The following is a 22,867-nucleotide window of genomic DNA, read 5'->3' on the forward strand; positions in this document are numbered from 1 at the left end:
ATCTGGTGTGAAGAGGTACATTATCCCCTCTGTTATTCATTATCTATATGGATTATATTATGAAGGAAAGTGGTATTAAACCTGATATCAAAATTGGAGATGTTAATCTCGGCTCTTTGCTTTATGCAGACAATGTTATACTTCTAAATAAGTCTGCTACAACTCTGCAAGATTCCCTGACTAAATTGAATAACTGTTGTAATAGATATGGTATGAAGGTCAGCAATAAAAAGACAATGACAATGAAAATAGGCGGAATTGTTGAAAATGTCAACTGAGTTATGAATGGAGAACCTGTGGAACAAGTAAAACATTTCAGCTACTTAGGCATGATTTTTAGTGAAGATGGTAAATTAAATAAAGAAATAGAAACAGAATCAACAAAGCTGATATGGTAGGAAGTCAATTGAATAAATTCATATGGAATAAGAGAGAAATTAGTCGAAATACTAAATTAGGTGTATACAAGACAGTGTTCAAACCAGTTTTAACTTATGGATTTGAGAGCTTGATCAGAAGTAAAACACTTGACGAAAGACTAGAGACCACAGATATGAGAGTCGTGAGAAAGATTAGAGGCAAGAACAGATGCCATCAATGGCAATATCATATTAAAAATGAGTAAATTAGGAAATAATTTGACATTGCCAACATCCAGAAATGTGTTAGCAGAGCTAATCTCAGGTGGTATGGTCACTTAAACAGAATGGACGAGGGAAGATTAGCAAAAGAAATGTTCTCTGCCAAGTTGGTAGGAAAACGGCCCAGAGGGAGACCAAGATATAGGTGGATTGATATGGTACAAATGCCTTAGATGATAGAAAGATAAGATCTGATAATGTTGGAGTCCTGACAATTAACAGACTGATTTGGAGGAAAATTGTAGATAGGAAGTTAGTAATGATGCAAATTTTTCATGTAGTACACCGCTTAAGGGTACATGATAGGAATTTGATGATGATGACAAAAAAGAAGACAAAAGAATATGTGAAAATTATAGACCCATAACACTCTTAAGTCATAGTTATAAACTATTCATTCGAATTATACAAAAGAGAACACCGGTGCTTACTGAAAAAATCATAGATGAAAACCAAGCAGGATTCAGGCCACATAGATCCACTATAGTTCAACTTCACCATTAATAATATAGCAGAAAAATATTGGGAATACAGCCTGCCCATATACTGTTGTTTTATAGATTTTAAGCAAGCCTTTGATTCAGTTAATAGAAACAAGTTGATCACTATCCTAAAAATCGTAAAAATGGATTCTGATATTTTAACATTTATTACAAATTATTATGAAGACACCAAAGCTTTTGTTAAAACAAACATTAAAACCAAGGATTTCAGAGTCGAGAAAGGTGTAATGCAGGGATGCCCTCTCTCACCTCAACTCTTTATCATCTTCCTAGAAGTGTATAAAAATCATAGCTGATGAACCAGGTGTAAAAATCAGTGGTACCAACATTAATCACATAAAATACGCTGATGATATCATCATTTTAGCAGATTCTAAACTACAGCTAGAAAAAACTATTAATATTTTAAATGGCTCTTGTAAAACTTATGGTATGAAAATAAATCATAAAACAAAAGTAATGAAGATAGATAGGGAAGAAGAAAATATTTCTATAAATCTCGAAAATCACCTGCTGGAACAAGTTAATAAATATGTTTATCTTGGCAGTCTTATATCTAGTAACCTCAATAATATGGAAACAGTAAAACACAGGCTAAACCTAGGTTGGACCAACATGAATAAACTAAACAAAATAGGGAAAAATAAAAAAATCCCAACCAGTCTAAAATTATATAAAACAATTATTATTCCAACAGCTACTTATGCTTCAGAAGCCTGGAGATTAACTCAGCATCCAATCGAGAAACTTAAAGCATTTGAAATGAAATGTCTCAGAAAAATTAATAACATCCACTGGATGCAACACAAGACTAATGATTAAGTCAGAATAGATTTAAACTTCCCAGATAATATAATAGACACAATCATTAAGCATCAACAGAGGTGGTTTGGTCATATTCAGAGAATGGCCCCTCATAGACTCCCATATTTAACTCTGAATGGATATATAGCAAGAAAAAGACCTAGAGACAGACCAAGAAGTACTTGGATAAAATTCTGAAAGAACATTCCCATCTACCCAGCTATAGAGTCATGATTGAGATGGCTGAAGATCGCAATAAGTGGAGAACCTTTCTTCTTAGTGGACTCGGCCCGTTATATCAAGCGGAAGATGAGATGAGATGAAGTTATCTACTGTACATATGCTATAGTACATATGACCAAGATAAACTAACCATAGCACCAAACTGCTACCCTTTGTTCTGAATGCTCCTGACAGTAGTGTACATAAATTTCAGCAGCTCCCTAGTCCCACCACTGTCCTTATTCTATTCTGGTTTGTTACCTGTAGTACTAACTTAGGCATTATTTGCACATTCTTGCACTTAGCTATCTGACTGGTATCTGTGTACTTGCTCAACAGCTTCCTACTAAAAGCTCTAGTTTCCCTACTTTTGTACTTCTAATCTCACTTCATTCAACACTTTTTTTCCAGATTCCAAACACTAATCCATTCAAATGCAAACCATCCACTTTGTATAAGTCCTTTTATATGTCAGACGCACTCTGCATTATTCCTTCATAACCTATGCATTGACTCATTCAATGCATAGGTTATAGACTCACTATCTTAATTCTTCTTTTACTGCTTTACATCAGTAATTCTTTCATGTCCTCCTCCTCCATACCATACCATACTCATCTCCTTTCAAATCAATTGTTCCAGCTACAACAATCAGCTCTTTCACTTTAACTTTGTGCATTCTAATAGCCCCCACTAACATTGTTAATCTTTATTAACAATTTATTAATCTGTATTAACATTGTTAATACCCAGGAAGCACAGTTTCATCAAATCCAAATGGAATCACTCTACAAGACTTACTCCTTAATTTTCCTGTTTCTCATAGTTGAGCTTCCTATGTTTTCGTGTACCTCTTTCTTTCTGTTCGCAGCTTGAACCACTTGATGGATGTTTTTGCATTCAATCTAGCTCATGCTTCATCCCGTGTAGCCCTTCACATAGTCACACTATCTCCCTCATTGCAGCCAACTCTTCACTCTTCATATCTATCATACTACTATTCTTTTGAACATCACTTTCACTCTTTCTTTCTCAATTGTGTCAAATAATAAGGTGGAAAGAGTAGAAATTGTTAGAGCATTAGAAATAAACAAACATTGTAAGTTTATTTTCTTTTTTTAAATAGTCTTCATAATTATTAATTCCTTTCACCTCTAAACAGAGATAATTTTGAGAATTTTATTTAAATAATGTACTGTATTTCCAACTGGTATGCTATGATTATTTATATCCTAGTTGAGTTTATTGAAGAAATGTTATAGAAATATTTCTTAAATTACAGTGAACAGGCAGATGTGGTATTTCTTCAAGAAGTTGTACCTGAAGTGGCCAAATATGTACAGACAAAACTGCCTGAATATAAAATTATACATGGTAATACAGAAGAATATTTTACTTCAACACTTTTAAGAAATGAGACTGTAAATTATGAAGGTCACAACATTATTCCATATCCTTTGACAAGAATGGGAAGAAATTTACTTAAAGTTGAGGTAATATTCTTTTTTTTTTCTATTTAAATAAATACTTTATGTACTTTGCATGTGATTTAAATATTTAAGCATTTATAATGCTACTATAAATTAAAGATGCCAAGAAATTATATTCTTGGTTTAATCCTTTATCCGAGTGTAAGCAAACAAAGTTTGTGCTTGAAGTAACTTCAGAACTGGACAACTCGTGTATAGAAGCTAATGACTTCACATCATTTGCCTTAGTATCCCATAATGCAAAGCACATATCTTTATGGACATGTATAATGCTGTGCATTATGGGATTAAACCAAGAATATAATTTCTTGGTTTAAGCCTCTTCTATATCACAAATAATTTTTTTTTTATTTCTACCTTTTGCTTTTACTTCTAGGGGCATTGTTCCATTGATGGCTACATAGCTTTCAGGTGTAGTGGATGTATTTCCAACTAGCCTATTCAATCTCTTCCACTGAACTGGGATCCATTATTCTGACACTTTCCTCTAAGCATTCAAATAAGTAGCAGTTGATCAACATCCATTTGCAGGAGTAGCTACTTCAGAAGGTCTGTAACTGTACCAGCTTCTCTTTCTTCATTTCTTTCATCTTCTTTATTTTCTGGAACAATCTTCCTCACTTAGTGATTCTTAAGGAATATAAGTTGTAATGTTAAGTTAACATTTTTTTTCTCTATCTCCAGTCTCTAAATTCCATAGAGCATTATGCTTTAGCTTTTGCAACTGCTCTTTTTTGGAATTGATGTGTGTGTAGAAGAAAACAACATTGGTTATTATGCCATATTGCAATCTAATCTATGGTGACTTGTTATATAGAATAAGACTTCACAATGATTTCTTATATAAATGGCTCCCACTCATGAAAGTTTTTTTGTAAACCTAAAGTACATTTATACTATGGGTGGGCTGAGATTTTTTTTTTTTTACGTAGTCCAGAAAAACTCTGCTATAGAGGACAAACATGGAACTTTTTTCTCATCACTTCAGGTCTCCAATAAGCAAGGAAGTGATCTTGCACTCACTAATGAAATTCATCTCTCATGTAAAAGACAATCACAAACATTCATGCCCACGACAAGACTAACCACTTGGCCAATGCTGGCTTTCAATTTCAATTATTTATTTGTTATTTTCTTAAGTTAAAGTTATTGAAATATTTAGTATAGACAGTTTCATTAATGCAAGATAAATGCCATCTCTTTGTAGGCCAAAATTAGAAATGTTCCTGTATGTTTGCTAAATACTCATCTGGAAAGTTCAGCTGAGGCAACCAAAGAAAGAAGAAATCAGTTAAAGAAAGGCTTTCAAACAACACTTGACTCTCCATCAGATTGCACAGTCATATTAGGAGGAGATTTAAATTTACGAGATAAAGAAGTAAGTTCTGTTACAAATTAAAAATATTCCATATTGTGTGAGAACTTGTCCTGTTCCATTTTTTAAAGTTGTAAAAGTACATTACAATTTGAAAGGTTTTTTTCTCAACCTTGAATAGCAGTTAAAAACACTGCAAATATGGATACTTTGTGTGTGTGTGTGTGTGTGTGTGTGTGTGTGTGTGTGTGTGTGTGTGTGTGTGTGTGTGTGTGTGTGTGTTTTAACCTACTTACTATCCTTTCATAAAATAATGTGAACATGCAACGTCTAGACAGTTATTCACCTGTAATTTTGTGGCTTAATTCACAAACTATAGGAATAATGAACAAATACAAAGAACTGAAGTCCTAATTTGCCAGATAGTGGCAAATTAGGACTTCATTTGCCAGGCAGAACACCTGTGCATGGCAACCAACCTTTCTTTGGTTGCATGTTAGATAAATGAAGTTTACAAGTGCAATAAAATCTGGTTAATTGGGCCACTGTTGGGTAGCCATTTATTTGGGACAAATCTTAAAGAACTAAACCAAATCTAGAAAATTGCCAGAGATTTCTTCACTTATTTAGAATAGAAGATGCAGCACCCAAGATTATTCCTGGTAATTGCTTTTAAATGGTTAGTCGATTTAAGGTTTATTGGCACAAGGAGTGCAAAGGTCATACTGTGCCAAACCTCAGTTTGGCACAGCATGACCTTTGATGAATGACTCATCACTCCTCTCACCAACTCAGCTTATACAGCATATTGCCTTCTAAGGAGTCAATTTCTAACTAGCATTAGTTGAGTGTACTTATGACATGTTTCATGCTGAGCCAACATCTAATCAGAAAAGTGTAAAGATTTTTTTGCTGTATTTGTGTGTATGTTGCTGCTCTGTTTTTTGATAGTTTTGTTTTTGATTTTAATTTTATAAAATTTTGGACTCTTACCCAAGATGCCATGTAAAGATTTATCACTAGCTGAAAAAAAATTACCTTACTAGACCAAATCAAAGGTCATTTGCTAATAGCAGTCATCTTTGTCTGGCTTGAGATAACTGGAGTACCGAAATCTACAATTGTGCGCATGATACAACAGCAAGATATCGCTGATATCCAAAAGTTGTATATGGGGAAATGTGAGTCTGCAAGATTTAAGGTAACCAGTGGTGTACCACAAGGATCCTTGGTCCATTGTTATTCAGTGTATACATTAGTGACGTTGGGAAGGATTTGACAGGAGACATACAGCTATTTGCTGATGATGCAAAAATAAGCAGGTAATCAGGAATGCAGTATTTGCAGAATAATATGAATAAGCTGGAATTGTGTGTATGTTAAAATGACTGTCAGTTCAGTGTTAGTAAAGTCATTCACTTTGGTGCAATGAGATACCAATGTTGTTATATTTTGATCGGATTATGCTAGAAGAAAATAATGAATCTAGGAAGGAATCTTGGAATTCAAGAGCCATATAGCAAAAAGATTGCGAATACAACTCAGAGGATAATTTCAATGCTAAATGACCTTTACATGTAAAGATAAAGAAGTTATTTTGCCTCTTGACAAGGCCATGATACATTTGAACTAATGTGAGCAGGTCTGGTGTCCTAGTTTCCATGGTGATTCTGATACATTGGAAAGAGTGCAAAGGAGAGTACTAAAAATGATATCAGAATTGAATAATACAGATCCTGAAAACATTGATAATTTGCAGACCGCAGATACTAGCAAACATCAGAAATAGGGGTAATATGATTGAGACTAACAAATTTCTGAAAGAATCATGTCAGGAATTTGATGATGGAATTTTTCATTTTATGAATAAAGGGGTGAGAGCTTGATTTTTCTCTCATAGATAGGTGCGTGATTGGAATGGACTGCCATTGGATGTGGTGAGGTGAGTGCAAGTAGTGTGAATGAGTTCAAGAAGTGGATAATATGTGACATTCCTTGATTCTCTGGAAGTCTCTTGTAATAATAATATCAAGGTTCTGCTGCAGAAACACAAACCCTTCTGTTTCTGTCTGCAGGAATTTTGTTTGGACAACAATTTCTCTAACTTTCACCACATTTTTAATTTGTCCATGCAGAAACTGGCCGTCCACAGCATGGTTCATCCTCCAGGGACTCCCTCCCCTCTTTAAATGCTGAAAAACCAGCAGAACACCTGTGCATGGCTCAGACAATCATTAGGTCTTGGTACACTTCTTTAGCAGTTTTTCCTAATTTACAGTAAAATTTCATCACAGCTCTTTGCTCCTTGATGCAACTTCTGACACGCTTCACTCACACACTCTTATGTCAACAGTTGCCACACGTAAACTGCTGCATCACCCAACTCGAAAGTTGCACCTGTAATTACCATATACTCTAGCAGTCAAAACTATAAATACATTTCTTTCTTTTATTCAAAGGGCTGTCCTGTAAAAATTAATCTCATCATTTAATGGGCACCCTGTGTATATTATGCCTATGTTTATTCTGAACCAGTCACATTCACCAGAAAGTAATTTACATGGTAGTAATTTTAAAACCATGTGCCTGTAAACATATTTTTAATTACAAACCATAATTTACATTTCAAATGAGACATACATCCACATTTAGTATCAGCTTCTGTATTTTAGTTCTGCACAGAAAACATCCATTTCAACTATAAACATGGAATTAGATACAAACCTGTGACTAAATTCTAAGTATATTAGCTATTTAACACTTGAACTATTACTGTGTAGCCTGCCTGTTGTTAAGGTTGGTTAAATACCACTATTGTTACAAGTTACCTCTCATGAGTAAACACATGGTCACTCCCCCCCCCCCCAGCAATCTCACAAAAGTGATACAGTAGTGCTTCCCATCCCCTCAATATGTAAGTATTAAAATGAAGTTCAAATTAAATGAAATGTAGGCAAAAATTAGCCTATGAAATATTAAGGGGCTGATGAATGAGAACTTACTTTCCCAGTTATAAGGCTCAGTTCTGTGAATTGTAACTGGTCTTTGTAACATCATTTAATGAAATATACTTTGTTGCTTTATATATAAAACAAAGCATTATTTTGCATAGATTGGTATTAAACAAAGCATAGATTGATTCCCCCCCCCCGCCAATTTTCTCTGCAAGTTATTCATTATATCTATGTATGTAAAACAAACAATGTTTTTTATTGTAGATGCATAAAAATGAACTGACAGATGCATAAATTTATATTTCATTTTCAAATGAAATTTAAATTTATGCATCTGTCAGTTCATTGAATGGCTGAGTGGATGCTAGGATCTCTGAACATAAGTCTTTAGCATATTAGAAGAGATTGGGGTTCAGTTCTGGTCCTGATGAGAGAAATCTTTATATGGGCTTTGTTTTCAACTGATGATGAGTTAGCTGATCTCGTTTGAAGGTAGCAGGGTTTTTTCTTCCAGAAACTCGGTTTTTCATCCTGCATATACAGACATGAGAACTCACAACTTACAAAAAATACTGGTGTTGGTGATGATGGGTGGTAGATGGTGCTGAAGGTATTAGTGTCGTTGTGTATAGGTGAGAGTAGGGAGGGGGGGGGAGAGAGAGAGAGAGAGATGTGTGCGTGTCTTTGGCAGAATAGAGTGTGGGTTCCCTCCCATGATGAGTCATTGGAGGTGTCATGCAGTAATAATAATAATATAGATATTGAGCATGAATCGGTTCAGTCTAAAAATGCTATTGCATATTTTAAAGAAATAAGGCAACCAGTGATATATATATATGGAAGGGAAATCCTACATCTTGTTTGCTTTTCATCATGCACGCAAGTGATTTAACACGTTGGAAATGAAGTGCTTATGTATAATCTATAAATTTATAGATTATATATATAATTTGTGTATTTGATCCCACTTAAGAAATATTTTTCTGTAAACCTATAGTACATTAGTACCATGGGTGAATAAGGATTTTTTTGTCTATATTTTGATTAGTTTTATATATCTTGTGTTTTTATTTATTTATTTTCTTTTACAGTCTAGAAACCCTGCTATAGGGTTTCTAGACGCAAACACGGGACCTGTTTCAAGCTACTTCAGGCTTCCAATAAGCAGGGCAGTAGTCTCATTGGGCAGTGAAATTCATCTCTCATCTAAAGACAGTTACAAGCATTCATGTTCACAGTGAGATTCAGACCCTTAGCCTATTGGTTGGAGAGTGGGTATGCTAACCCCTTCACCCAACCAGGCCAACAAATATATATATATATATTAAAAAAATCTTTTCTCCAGTGGCATTTTTCATAAGTGATTGATGCAAAGTGAAATAAAATATATTAGTTTCTCCACTTGGTTTAAAAAAGAAAATCAACTTAATCACGTACTGTATTGCAAAAAAAAAAAAAAAAAGTTTACTTTAGGACAGGACTCTTTATGCCAAATTGTGTAAGCTAATTTATTCTGATCTTTCAAATCAGGAAATCTGTTTTTTTACATTATCTGTAACAAGACTACACTTTAGATGTCAGATTGGAATTTGCATGCAGATATTTATGGAAAGTTAAAAAATGAAACTATTCTTAATAAAACAAACAAAAAAAAAAAAGACATTTTTGATGTCTTTTTTTTGTTTTGAAGATCACAATGAATTTGTCAACAACTCCATTGAGATGCCTAATAAATAATAATAAATTTTATATAAATAAAAAAGATTCCATTAAATGATATTTCTCATTCAAAAATGTAAAAAAAAAAAAAAAAGATGAGATGTAAAATTCATTATTTTCAGGCAATATCCTTAAAATTTGGCAATTTTAGTTGTTTCTTGTGAAAATTATGAAAATTAATTACAGCAGACATTATTAAAAATGATTAATGGATATTTGAAATTTTGTGTTTTGCAGTTTCTGGTAATTGATTTGTTCTGCATTGTAAGTATATACAGAACAAATCAGGAGGAATATGCATATAACTTCAAGAGCTTATTAGCAGAGATTTTGTTGAATTAAAAAAAAAAAAAAACTGCATATGAACATGGGTCCAATGCTGAATAGTATGGCCATTTCAATTTAAAAAAATAAAGGCCATGACAAAAAATAGGCTGACTCATATCTAATAGTAGTTATTCATGTTTGCAATAGGTTCCTTCCTGGAAACTCAGATTTTTCATCCTACAAAGCTTGAACACACACAATGAGTAGGTATAATACACTGGCTTCATAACTTTGATTACTTTGGCTCAATTCCAAATAACTAATCTCGTTTACAATAAATTCCCAGAAATACAATCTTTGGCTTCAAGTCATTGTGCATTGTCTGTGTAACTCCATTTTGATATAACATTGTTTACTCACTAATCAGCACTGCAATTTTGTGTCACAGCATGCAGTTGATGTTTTATATGCTGATTTCAGTATGCTATCCATGTTTTCTTGATAAAACACTGTCTTGGAATTCTGTAATTTGGCATGATGTGATACATTTATGCAAAATTACCATATGAAATTTAAAAAATTCCAGATGGTGTATCCCACATATGAAAACTTATAAACATATGATATATTGTAAATAGTTGGAATAAGGGTTAAATAAATCTGAGAACTTGCTCTAAAGATTAAAACATACTACTTTTCAAGCCACTTCTTTAGGCCTTCAGAGCAAGAACAGAGATCAGCAAATTACCTAAAGACATTCACAAACAAGAAAGCATTATTGAACTGGAACAGTTGAGTCCTCATGTAAGTATGCCAAAGATTTTTGTATTTTGGTGTTCCACAAAGAGAAGTATATAGAAAGTTAAAGGAAGGTCTTCTATTCATATCATGTAGCAGGTTCATTACCTCAAACCTAGGAATTATACCCAATGGTTTAAATTTTCTAATTCACTCAGTGCCATTTGTAAATTTCATTAACACATATTGTTTTGTGATGGATGATACTTATGTCATTTACAGTACAACTTGTATGGTCAGAAAATCCTCATGCTGCTGTGGAAAATACTTTTTATTATTTCTTCAATGTCACTGTGTGGTATGGTATGATATTATCTATAATCATCTTATTAGTTCATTTATTTTCAAAGCTTGATATTTCCAAATGATATTTATTTATGATTTAGGCAAAACCAGTTGCTGATAATATTAGGTGACATTACCTTTGCTGCTCGGTGTTATGCACTTCCAGTACAATAGTTGTACCCCTCCCCCACCAGAAGTTGTACAATGAAAATGATCATTTCCCTGGACAATGATTAGTTGTAATGGTCTTCAGAATTCTCTCTCTCTCCAGAACTAAATGCTTTGAATTTTTGCCTGTGGTGTGGTGATGAAAATGCTGATTTCTAGACAAATGTCCAACTATAACTTGCTTAGATTGTAGCATCTGCAATGCAACAAAGCAATTTGTAAAGCACAATCTTAGTGAATTGCCGTTCACTGAGATTTCATGTTTATTGTTGACAATAACAATGAAATATGTATTATTCTCAACAGTATGAATAAATACTTTACTATGTTTTTCTAATTCTTATTTTTTATTACTGAGAACCCCATAGCCTTTTTTAAATAATTCAAACAGCTGTAGTTGCTGATAAAATAACAGAGTGCCATCTTAGATGGTATAGACATGTCATGAGATGCCCTATATATCACATGAGGCAGAAGGTAATAGACGTGTAGAGAACTGAAGGATGTGGTAGACCATGTCAAACATGAATGTCCCATTTAAAAAAATTTCAAACTGCCCAGTTAGAGAATTGACAACTCAGGACAGAATATTCTGGCAATTACGGACTAGGAGAGCTGACCCTGAGTAAAAATGGAATAACGGCAAGGACAAAGAACAACAACAAATTCAAACAGCTATAACTCTGTAACCATTTGGTATCAAGTTCATGTTCATGTGAAATTTATCATGGTCAGAAAAAAAAAAAAAAACTTATAGTATATCTTATGAGCGTGTATAGCAGTTCTTGAAGTTATGCATGTTCCTGGTATGGAAATCAGTATACTGACTTGCTAGAAGATAAGAATCCATCATTTGAAATTCTTTTACCAAGCTGGGGTTAAAAAATTGCATGAAGATAAAAACAAAAAGCAGTCTTTTGTCATAGATTGTTAAAAGGATTTCACATGATTTAAATTCACTAATGATTGAAATTTAGCTTCTGGTTCAAATTGTTGTGTAATGTACATAAAAATTACAAAATATTACATTAATTTGATTGTTTCTGGACAGGGAGATCCCTTTCAAGGAATGTAGTCAAAAGAATACTAAAAAAAAAATAAAGGTATATCTAAAACTTGTGTGACCCTCACTATAACATAAGATGCATATTCTCCTAAAGAATGTGTTGTACATTGAAATGAATATTTTGGGCAACTTATAAATGAAGTTAGCTTTGTAAACAAATTATTGTAATTTGATTATGCATGGTTAAAATGATAGATGAAAACAAGAATATAATTTCTTTTCAGTATAGTGCTCATTCCAGAAAACAAAAATAACCTTTATAAAAAAGCACTGTAACAAACAACATAGCTACATCAATGTGGCAAAGTGCAAAACTTGGATTATTTATTTAAAAGTACAAATTACATAAACATATCAGTTTCTCTCATGAATCATCATTAGTGTTAATGAAAGAATATTGGAAAATTCAAAAAATGGCAATGCAAGCATATGGAGAAGGTTTCTTTTTATGTGGAACGACTTCCGTGCCTCACCAGGTTTTGGGAATGAAGCTTCTGCTAGAAGAAATGGTAGGGTCACAGATGCCTTTTCCACACAGAGTTAGGGCAATCACAAATATCCATGGTGGGATTTGTACCCATAGCCTCTTGGCTGGAGAGCAGATGCGCTCAGCCAACCAGGCCAGCAGTGGTGAGAATTCCAGTTAAAAATTATTGCAGCATTAAGATCTAGTGTATATGTACACATATATTTTTTTAAAAAAAATTAATAAATACACTTTTTAATGTCATTTTCCCACAGACTTTCAAATAGAAAATCCATCATTAAGATTGAGATTTGAACAGCAAAGAACTTCAGTGCTTTGTTTGAAAAGAGATTCAAATTTGTATGTGCTTCTGTGTTAGAAGCATAGCATTATCCCAAAGGATCCTCTGGCTAGTGTTCATCTGTGTTCTGCAATGCTGGACTTATGACATCTGTTTAGTTCAATATAGGATCAGTGTTCAGAAACTTATTTTGTGATAGAATGGCCAGTTTGTCCAAAATAGGATAATTTGCAGTTAAACAGTTTGGATAAGATTAAAAAGAAGGAACCTGATTTGGTGATGTTTGTTTGACTGCAAGATAAAATTTCTTTAGGATACAAGCAGCACATCTGAGCAACAAGTCAAAAACCCCATCTTCTTGCTCAGCTACACTACAGCGCAAAGCAGGTCATCAACAAATCCAGAGCAGACTTCATAACAACCAATTGCAAGCTTGTCTCCTACTTAACTGGCAATTGAGCTTTCTGGTTTCCTCGCTAAGGCTGTTAGACATAACTTATGTCCCATCTTGTTTCCTCTCTCTCTCACACACACACACACACATCCATATCGTGGCGGTACCATGGTAATGTCATTCAAAGATAAGGCAAACCTCTTCGCATCAGTCTTTTCATCGAACTCTTGTCTAGGTGACCATGGCAGATTACTTCTACCACATTTCTTACAGCAAGTCGCATCTGATCTTTTGTCAGAAAGATATTAGAAAAATTGTTGTTGTTGTTGTTTTTTTATATTAATGTCCCCTAGTCCTGATTAATTACAGGATGGGCATTAATTCCTTCAGAATTAATGCCCATCCTGTATTGTCTGTATTAAGTCTCATACTCATCTGGCATCTACATAACAGCATGGAAGCGAACCATTAACAAGCTGTCCCTGAAAAGGTAGATAAATCGGCCACCAAACTATCGTCTCATTGTCTTCACATTAGTATTCTCAAAAGTGATGAAGAAGATCAACAACCAACTTCTTCACTATCTGTGTTAATTAGTGATCACAGATATGGATTATGCTGTTCTTGTTCTATAGCAGAACTCTCCGCACTATCCAGTTTTGGACACAGGCCATAGAAAGATTTGGAGAAACTAAATTGGTCAAAGCATCACATCATGTTTAATATCAAGGCCTTTTCATGAAGGCAGAATTAGATGATCCTAATTCTGCCTTCATGATTTCTATTCAAGATCAGTTTTCACTTCTTGGATTGACTTTTACATCTGGCTGATCCTAGTATCATCCATAGCCTCCTCGGCTTCCAAAAACTTGGTATTCTTTTTCAGTTGAAACACTGCTTCTCTTTTGCCCAACTCCTAACTATAAATCCCAAAACTAATAACCTTGGTATATTGTTCTCACATTTGGGGTGGTGTATCCAAAACCTCCATAAGAATTCTTGATGGTATTTTATTATTATTATTTTTTTTTTTTTTATGTTGAACCCATATATGAGAGGTTGGTAGAAACCTATAGTACATTAGTACTGTGTATGGGTTGGGAAAGAAGGTACTTGTTCAAATTGGATTTGAATGACTATATATTGTATTCCTTAGGGAACACATCAAGGGGAAGACTGTTCCATAGTATTGCGGTTGCAGGGATGAAGGAAACTGAAACTTGTTCTGTGAATTTCAAGCTGCACTGTGTAAGGATGTTGAGCAGCAGCTGCACATGTTCCAACGAGCTTAGCGCTAAGTGGGGGAATTATTGATGCTATTTTGGATGAACATTTTCCATGAAATATTTGTAGAAAACACATAGTGCAGACCGATCGTCTGTGTGAAAGTGGGAGGAGTGAGTTGGTAAGAGATGGGTCATTAATAAGTCTGATTTCTCTCCTCTGTATTGAATCGAGCATTTTGAGGGAGCTTTTGGGGATCCCACCCCATATGTGGGAGCAGTATTCAATGATTGGGCAGATTTGTGATTTTTATAAGGTTAACAGTGTTCAGGGGTGAAGTAACATCTTGAGCGAAAGAGAAATCCTAGTTTTTTAGAAGCTGAGAATGCAATGGTTGTTATGTGTTTATGTCAGGATAATTCCAAGAAGAGAAATCTTAGATTGTCTGGAAATTTGGGTGTTGTCAAAAATAATACTCGGAGAAAATGATTCTTTTTTATGGGAAATGAGACAGTACTGGGTTTTATTTGCATTGAATTGACTATGTTATCTGAACCCCATTGGAGGTCTGAATTGAGGGGAGTGATGGGTTGCTGTTCTGTAGGTTGAGATGAGTTGTGTGGAGTAAGGTTTATCAAAAGAAAGGGAGGAGTGCATTGTGCTGTCATATGCAAAACTGTGTATTGGGTTGGAGGTAAGCTGAAGTAGGTCATTGATATATAGTAGAAAGAGGGTTGGTGAGAGGACAGGACATTGAGGAACCTCAGCATTAGTTGAATGGTGAGAGGATAACGAGCCATCCACCACCACACAGTGTGCGTCCAGACAGAAAGCTGGCAATCCAACTACAGAGGTCTTGAGATAGACCCAGTCAAACGGCTTGGAGATATCAAGTCCAACTGCCTTGAGATTCGCCAAACTTCTCCATGGCATTTATCCAGAGATGACTGATGCATGTCAGCAGATCTCATGTTGATCAGCAGCGACAGAACCCATATTGACAGTCATTTATTAGATGGGGTAGCTTCAAGGTAGTGTAGGAGTTGGGAATTGATGCTTTTTTCCATTACTTTAGACAGGACTGAGGTGAGCGTGATGGAGTGGCAGTTGGACAGCAGTGACTTGGCGCCCTTCTTGGGAATGGGTTGAATATAGGCCAATTTCCAGGCTGTGGAATAGATACCAGTGGAGTAAGACAGTATATATAAACGACATAGGACAGGAGATAGTTCTGGCGTGCAAATCTTCAGGACAATTGAAGGAATGCCATCAGTGCGAGGAGACTTTTTTGTGTCTAATTCGGACAGTATTTTGCTGATCTCCTTCTGGCAAAAGGATATAGTGGGCATTGTATGTTGGGCATCTGGAATGGTTGGTGGATATTTGCCAATGTCAATTATGTGTGCATTGGAAGCAAAGTATGAGGCCAAGAGATTGGCCTTTTCTGCAGGTGATGATGCAATGGAGCCATCTGGGTATGATGGAGGTGGGAATAGTGTTGGGCAGAAGTTATGACCGATTGCTTTGGCGAGGGACCAAAAAGCTCGGCTGCCATTTGGACAGGCTGTTAATTTCCTGCTTCTTACTCTTTCGAACTTTGTTTTGGAAGCATTGATTTTTTTTTGCATTTATTTTGGGCTTGGGTATAAGCTCTAAAGGAGGATAGGGTTTGTGATTTGAGCCAGTAATGGTATGTTTGGTTTTTCATTTTTTCAGCCTTGGCACATCTTTTGGAAAATCAGGGTTTAGTTAGGGAACAGGAGGTCAGACTACTGTGGGGAATGTATGATTATATGCCAATGAGGATTGCTTTGGTTATGCGTTCGGTGCATGTGTTTGGGTTGGAAGGTTCAGAAGCAATAGTCTAATTATGGGAATTGAGGCATAGATGTTGCAGAGGCTGTCCCACTTGACACTATTATAATGCCAAACTAATCTTATGTGGGAGTGGCTGTGTAGGCATTGTTGAATGGGAGAAGAGATGAGCACTGGGTTGTGGTCAGAATTGCCTAGTGAACTTTCTACATTCACTGTGTATTTGAAAGGGTCATTGGTCAGAAAGAGGTCTAGGGTTATTTGGAGAGTCGTTTGGGTTATTGGGTATTCTAGTTGGCATCTGAACTGGTTGTGTAAGGTCATTAGTGATGGCGAATGTTTCAGCTCCAGCTGTACAGAAACATTCTGTACAGCTGGAGGAGGAAAGCCAGTTGGTGTTGTGGACATTAAAATCTCCTAGGAGAATGATTTTGCTGTTGGGAAAGTGGGACTGGAGAAAATCAATTTTTAAGGAGAGGAAATTGAAGAGCTCAGAGTGGTTGGTTGCATTAGGGGAGCGATAGAGACAGCATATGAATTTGACTGAGTTGGGTAGGGATATTTTCATCCAAAGAAGGTCAAAGTTGGGCTATTGTAGGTTAGAGATGCTCTCTGGCAAGGTTTGTCAGGGCAGATGTATGCACACGCACACACAAGGGTGGTGAGGTTTGGAAGGTTGAGGTGAATAGTGCTGGAGGGAGGTGAGATTTGAGTTTCTGCCAGAAAGAGTAGGTAGGGTTTGGTAGACTGCAGGTGACAGTGGACACTATTAAGGTTGGAGTTTAGGCCACAGATGTTGAAGTGGATTTGTAGGGTTTTGTGAGTCATATGTTTTGACCACAGGGGTCTTGCACATTTCCTATGTAGTCTGCATACTAGTCACCATGGTGGTTGCTAATGGCATCACTTGGTTTTTGCACCAATTTAGCTTGTCTGTAGTCGATGGTCCAGCTGTAGTCACCATTTTGACATTTTTCTGCAAGTTGTCTTCGAAACTGGCATACTTGTTCTCTTTGTGCAAATGATAAATCTGATCGAGCACATATGTGCAATTGTGGACAAGTATCTTTGAACTTGTTGTTGATCGCTGTTATTAGTTTTGATGTGCTTGTTGGTGTATCGCAAGTCACTTTTATGAGGCGTGGAAAGTTTGTCCCGTCCTTCCTTTTGTTTATGGGTCGAAACGATGCTACCTGACAATATTTTTAGGATTGATGTCGCATTCCTCTGCTAATTTGATGATGTCTTCTTTCAGTGGTTTTCCAGTTTTCTTTTGGAAAGTTCAAAATGACGGCATTGAATTTTTTGTTTTTGGCCTCCATTGAGTCATGCACCGTTGATGAGATTATTTCATGGAGTTTATTCACGAGGAAGGTTGAACTAGATCGAAATATAACTGATTTAATTCACTAAAAGTACTTACAGGTTGTGCTGGAGTTTTCTGCTCCTTAGTACCAGCTGTTAAGATTTCCGTTTGATGTTTAATTTGAATGGGAAACTCTTGCAATAGCAATAAAATGCGAGAGCACTAGTTTATAGTAGGTTACTCACAAACGGCACCTGTATACAGAAGATGGCAATGTGCCCAATAGATGACTCCCTAATCTCGTTGACTTTATTCACTTGCTTTCTCAAAAGCATTGTTTCTGCATCATGCCCTTTTTTTTTTTTTTAATAAGTATTTTCTTGAACACTGTTCCACAAAACTGGCCACTACCATTTTTACTGTTTCCCCCCTAATCATATAAGAACATGAGCAGCCATTGACCAGCATTCTTAGAATTCAATTCCAAAACATATTAGAACCAGCTTCTCATCTTCACTCATTCCATCTGTATCTCTGTTATTTGGAACAGCCTTTCCCATGCTGTTTTTACAATTAATACACCCTCAACTTTTTAAGAAACTTGTTAATAGATTCCTTCCTTTTCCTTAACCACCTATCCACACAAAGTTGCTGTTGTGTGGGTGTGTGTGAGAGAGAGAGACATAAAAAAAAATAATTTAATTAAAATTCATCTTACCAGAACAGTTTTTTTGGATCTGAGGGAGGGAGGGGGGGAGAACAAATGAAATAGGTGCTTGCACATTTTACCAGAACCACTTAAAAATTGGTAATCTATAAACACTTCTTAAATTGATCACGTAATATTTTCAAAAATGAGTTAAGTACAGTGGTAACTGCAAAGTGATGTAATTATTATCAGTATATTTTGCTACGTTTCATGACATTTAGTTTTATTTTCAAACTTCTTATCTTTAGCTTGAATCACTTGGTGGCCTACCAACTGGAATTGAAGACTTGTGGCAAGCATGTGGCAGTCGCAAGGAATGTGCCTATACGTGGGATATGACACGCAATGATAATTTATTGTGGAATAGCAAATTCAAACCACGTTGTCGTTTTGATCGTGTGTATTGCCGCAGTTCATCCCCTTCAAAAGTGAAACCAAAATATTTTGGACTGATTGGATTGGAGAGACTCTTTCCATACCGATGTTTTCCAAGTGATCACTGGGGTATATTGTGCCATTTTAATCTGAACTTGTAGGCTTCTTTTAAATTTTAAAAACTGTTAAAAAAAAAAGAAAAAGAAGAAATTGGATAATTTCAGGTTAGTTCTTTCTCCAGACAAAACATCTGGTCGTTTCATTAATCGGTCTCAGTAAAAATATATTCAAGAATAAACTTGCAAATGGGAATAAATTATTTAAAAAATTGTTTTGAGATATTACATTATTGTCTTAAATTTGTTCAGTAATAAAAAAGGATAAATTTATATACTGTGCTGAAATTTTGTTAGTTGAATTTCAAATTCTTTATTGAGTTTTTTTGGATTAATTTTTATTTAATTGGGATTTAGATTATAAATTTAGAAATTTCATTATATCTCATCTAAGTACTCTATAGCATGATCATGTGAAAAGGAATGGTATACATGAAAAGCCAGTTTTGCATTTATCATATGATTATTTTGCATTAATTTCGTTTCATTAAAGTAAACTACTTCAATGATTTTCAAACTATGGGGTGCACATCAGTGGTCAAAATTATTTATTTTTTATTAAATAACTTCATTTTCATTAGTAAACTAAGTTAGAAATTTAAAAGTTGTAATTTTTAAAATATCTGCATGATATTTTAGTTTGGTTTGAAGTATAATTATTTACTGTCAGAAAACTAAGAGCATCTTAGTTTTACTAGTATAACTAAGAAGACTATAGGTCAATATTTTTTATGAAAAATGGGGAGCACAATGTTTTTACCAAAAAAAAATGGGGGGGGACATCTCTTTAAAAAGTTTGAAAATTACTGATCTACTTATGCATATTACCTGACATTTGAAAAGAATGAACAACCTTTCATATTTGAGATCATCATATACCCTGCTTGGAAAGAAGTCAGTTGAAGAATAGTATGAGGAACAAATGGCCATGGAGCCCACCTTAATAAGATGTAGGTGGTGATAACTGCAGCAATCTTAGGGTATACAATAGCGATCAATAGAATTTTGGACCATTCTTCCTGTAGGCATGTAATGAGGTCCTGGACTGTTATGGGACAGACGTCCATTGGCCTTACCGGACGTTCCAGTTCATCCCACAGATATTCAATAGTGTTGAGATCAGGGCTCTGTGGAGGCCATTCAAGTTTGGGCTACATTCATGTCCATGCGATGTAACAAGTCGTGTTTATAGCCATTTGACTTGTATACAGTTCCACTGACTTGATAGCATCATATTCCTGCAGTTTATATCAGCTACAAACACATGACTCGTTATATGGCACAATGCATCTTACCCATGGGGTGTCCGTTGACTCCTTTCCAAGCAGTGTGTGTGTGTGTCCATGTCCATCCCAGTCACACCATGCATCTATCAATCTGTGATTGTTTCCTGACATTGAAGTTGCACATTCCACTATGTAGAAAGCTGTACGGGGCTGAATGTAATCAGGTTGTCAGATTTTTGTCTAATAATAAAGTGAGAGAGATATGAGATGAAAAGGTGAGATTGTGTTGAACATTCAGAGATGCGTTCCCTCACTCAGCAGTTCACAATTAATGATCTACTCTTTGCAATCTTCGTCATTATTCCATACTCAACTTACTGGAATAGTTTCTCATTCTATTCTTCCCCTCCACAAATGGCTTCATCCCACCTTCCTTCCCCTTTCCAAAAGAACAAAATTAGTCAGCGTTTGTGCATGCACAGTAATCCAATATTATCTGCTTACAACTTTGAAATGGGATAACACCTTCCCTATCCTTGCTCTTCTCATCATTCAAATAACCCTCCATGTTGTTTGTAACATACTTGCAATGCATCCTCTGATCCCTTGAATCTCTTCTCACTTCATTCAATATAATGCATCGTCTGACATCTGCCAGGTATTGTGGAATTGTTAGAAATAAAACAGCATTATACTTGACAAGAAATTATATTCTTGTATTTATCCAAGCATAAGCAAACGTTTGTTCATGTACTTGTGTATAAAGGTGTTGACTTCACATCGGTTGCATCATGTCTCAGCAGTGGGGAGCTATTAGGAAGATACCAAGGTTAAATCAATACAGATATATGTTTTCTGTATACAAGAAGTAAAATGGTATATCACGTATTGTTAAATAATCTGGATCCGAGATAGTTGTAGAATGTTTTACCACTAGCTTACAAAGTATATTTTACTTAACAACAAAATATATTCTTGTTTTTAATTCCTTTTCCCCAAAAAAGCAAACAGTTGATCAGGGACTGTCTCAGCTCTGGAGTATTTAATAATATAGTGATATACCATTTTACTACTTACATGTAGAAAATCTCTGACTTCTTTATTGAGGTCTCATCAGTGGAAGCTAGAACCCAGGAAGATACCAAGATTAAGTTGAAACTGGTCTGAGTAGTGACCCATGCCATCATATTTTTGCATTGAGATTCTGAAGCAGTTGATGTGTAGTCAATGGCTGCTGTATATAAGTTGACTAGTTGGGAAGCTACAACAAGTTATAGCAAATACTATCTCTGATCTGGAATATTTAATAACAGCGATACACATATAAGACCTCAATAAAGGTTGAAACCAGCCTGAATTGTGATCCTTCCCATAATGTTTTTCTATGATGTGATCCTGAGGGAATTGATGTGAAGTCAGCAACCTCTATATGCAAATAACTATTCATGTAGATACTTCATGTGCAAATTTAGTTCACATACAGTAAAGCATTAATACAAAGATAATATCTTGTCAAGTATAATATACTTTGTAACCCAGTGTGAAACTGCCTATAAAATCAAACAGTACATGAGGAATTAGTTTAAAACAATTTAAAGTAAGCCTCCAAAATGGATTTACATTTTGCTAAGCAGGGGTGTCTAACAACAGCTACTCTTCTTCTCTTTCCATTCACGATTTTACATAATTCCATATTCTTTGAAATTTTCATTGTATAGATATACCGGTAGTTGTATGCTTATCATAACACAAAAATACAAACATACACTAAGATCGTATCCATTTCCCTTATCAAGAGAGGTCCTAAATTTCAGATCATGGGATCCCTACCATTTTGCATCAAATTAAAAAAAAAAAAAGAGAGAGAGGTTTTGTACAGTAAATAACCTTTGAGTAAAGGCATTTTAAGAAATTGACAGAAATCACAAAAAATTATCCCTACCTGGAACTTTAATGAATATAAGTTTTGGAGAAGCTTTTGTTTGGAGCAGTTAACTTTCATTATAGGAAACTTGTCGAACCACAGAAATAGTTTGTTATAGGCGATAGTGTGCTTAGTGAATTTCTTTTGCTTTGTACCAATGAGGCTTTGGTTTTAACACCAGTAGTTTGGTAATGTAAGTTTTTATGGAGGATTAGCAGTGGGAAATCCATTTAAATAAAAGAACATATGTAACTACAGTAGATGTTTTACTAAGATTAACTTGATGTACAGGAACTTAAGACACTATAATAAATAACATAAAACAGATTTACTTAACATATATATTTTTATTAGTATAAAATTTTCGTCCTAGTATCAAGGGCATCTTCAGTATGACTTTCAAATTAAGAACAGAAACTGGTATAATAACCTTTAGAAACCTTTGTCTCCCAAAACACTGATGCCATGACTTTCCTGCTGATGGAACCGATTTTGTCTTCTCTGGCACTGAACAACCGGTATCTGTCCACTGTTTTGACTGCTGTTTGGATTCTGGTGTGTAATGGTGAATCAAAGTTTCATCCATAGTAATAAATCCATGCATAAAATCAGTTTTATTCTTGTTAAAGTGATCCAAGCACTGTTCAGAGATTTTCATGCAAGTGCGTTTTTGATCTGCTGTGAGCAAGCGCAGCACCCAGTTTGCACAAAGCTTTTTTCATTTGCAATTCTTCATGCAAAATATATCCTACACATTCTTTTGAAATGCCTATAGTCCC

The 22,867-nt window shown here is 35.1% G+C and overlaps 1 protein-coding gene across 1 annotated transcript in view; it reads left to right on the forward strand.

The window, feature by feature from the left end:
- LOC150097473 (tyrosyl-DNA phosphodiesterase 2-like) overlaps positions 1 to 19,213 on the forward strand; it is a 71,701-nt gene extending 52,488 nt beyond the window's left edge. The window contains exons 4-6 of the mRNA XM_090407115.1: positions 3,453 to 3,663; positions 4,868 to 5,038; positions 18,696 to 19,213. Coding sequence (XP_090263241.1) covers positions 3,453 to 3,663; positions 4,868 to 5,038; positions 18,696 to 18,983 — 670 coding nt within the window. The 3' untranslated portion in view covers positions 18,984 to 19,213. The remainder of the gene's footprint in view (positions 1 to 3,452; positions 3,664 to 4,867; positions 5,039 to 18,695) is intronic.
- The last annotated feature ends 3,654 nt before the right edge of the window (positions 19,214 to 22,867 follow it).

The sequence above is a fragment of the Typopeltis vanoorti genome, chromosome 17 (genome assembly GCF_054136105.1).
Source record: "Typopeltis vanoorti isolate ZY-2024b chromosome 17, IOZ_Tvanoo_1.0, whole genome shotgun sequence".
Classification (NCBI taxonomy): Eukaryota; Metazoa; Arthropoda; class Arachnida; order Uropygi; family Thelyphonidae; genus Typopeltis; species Typopeltis vanoorti.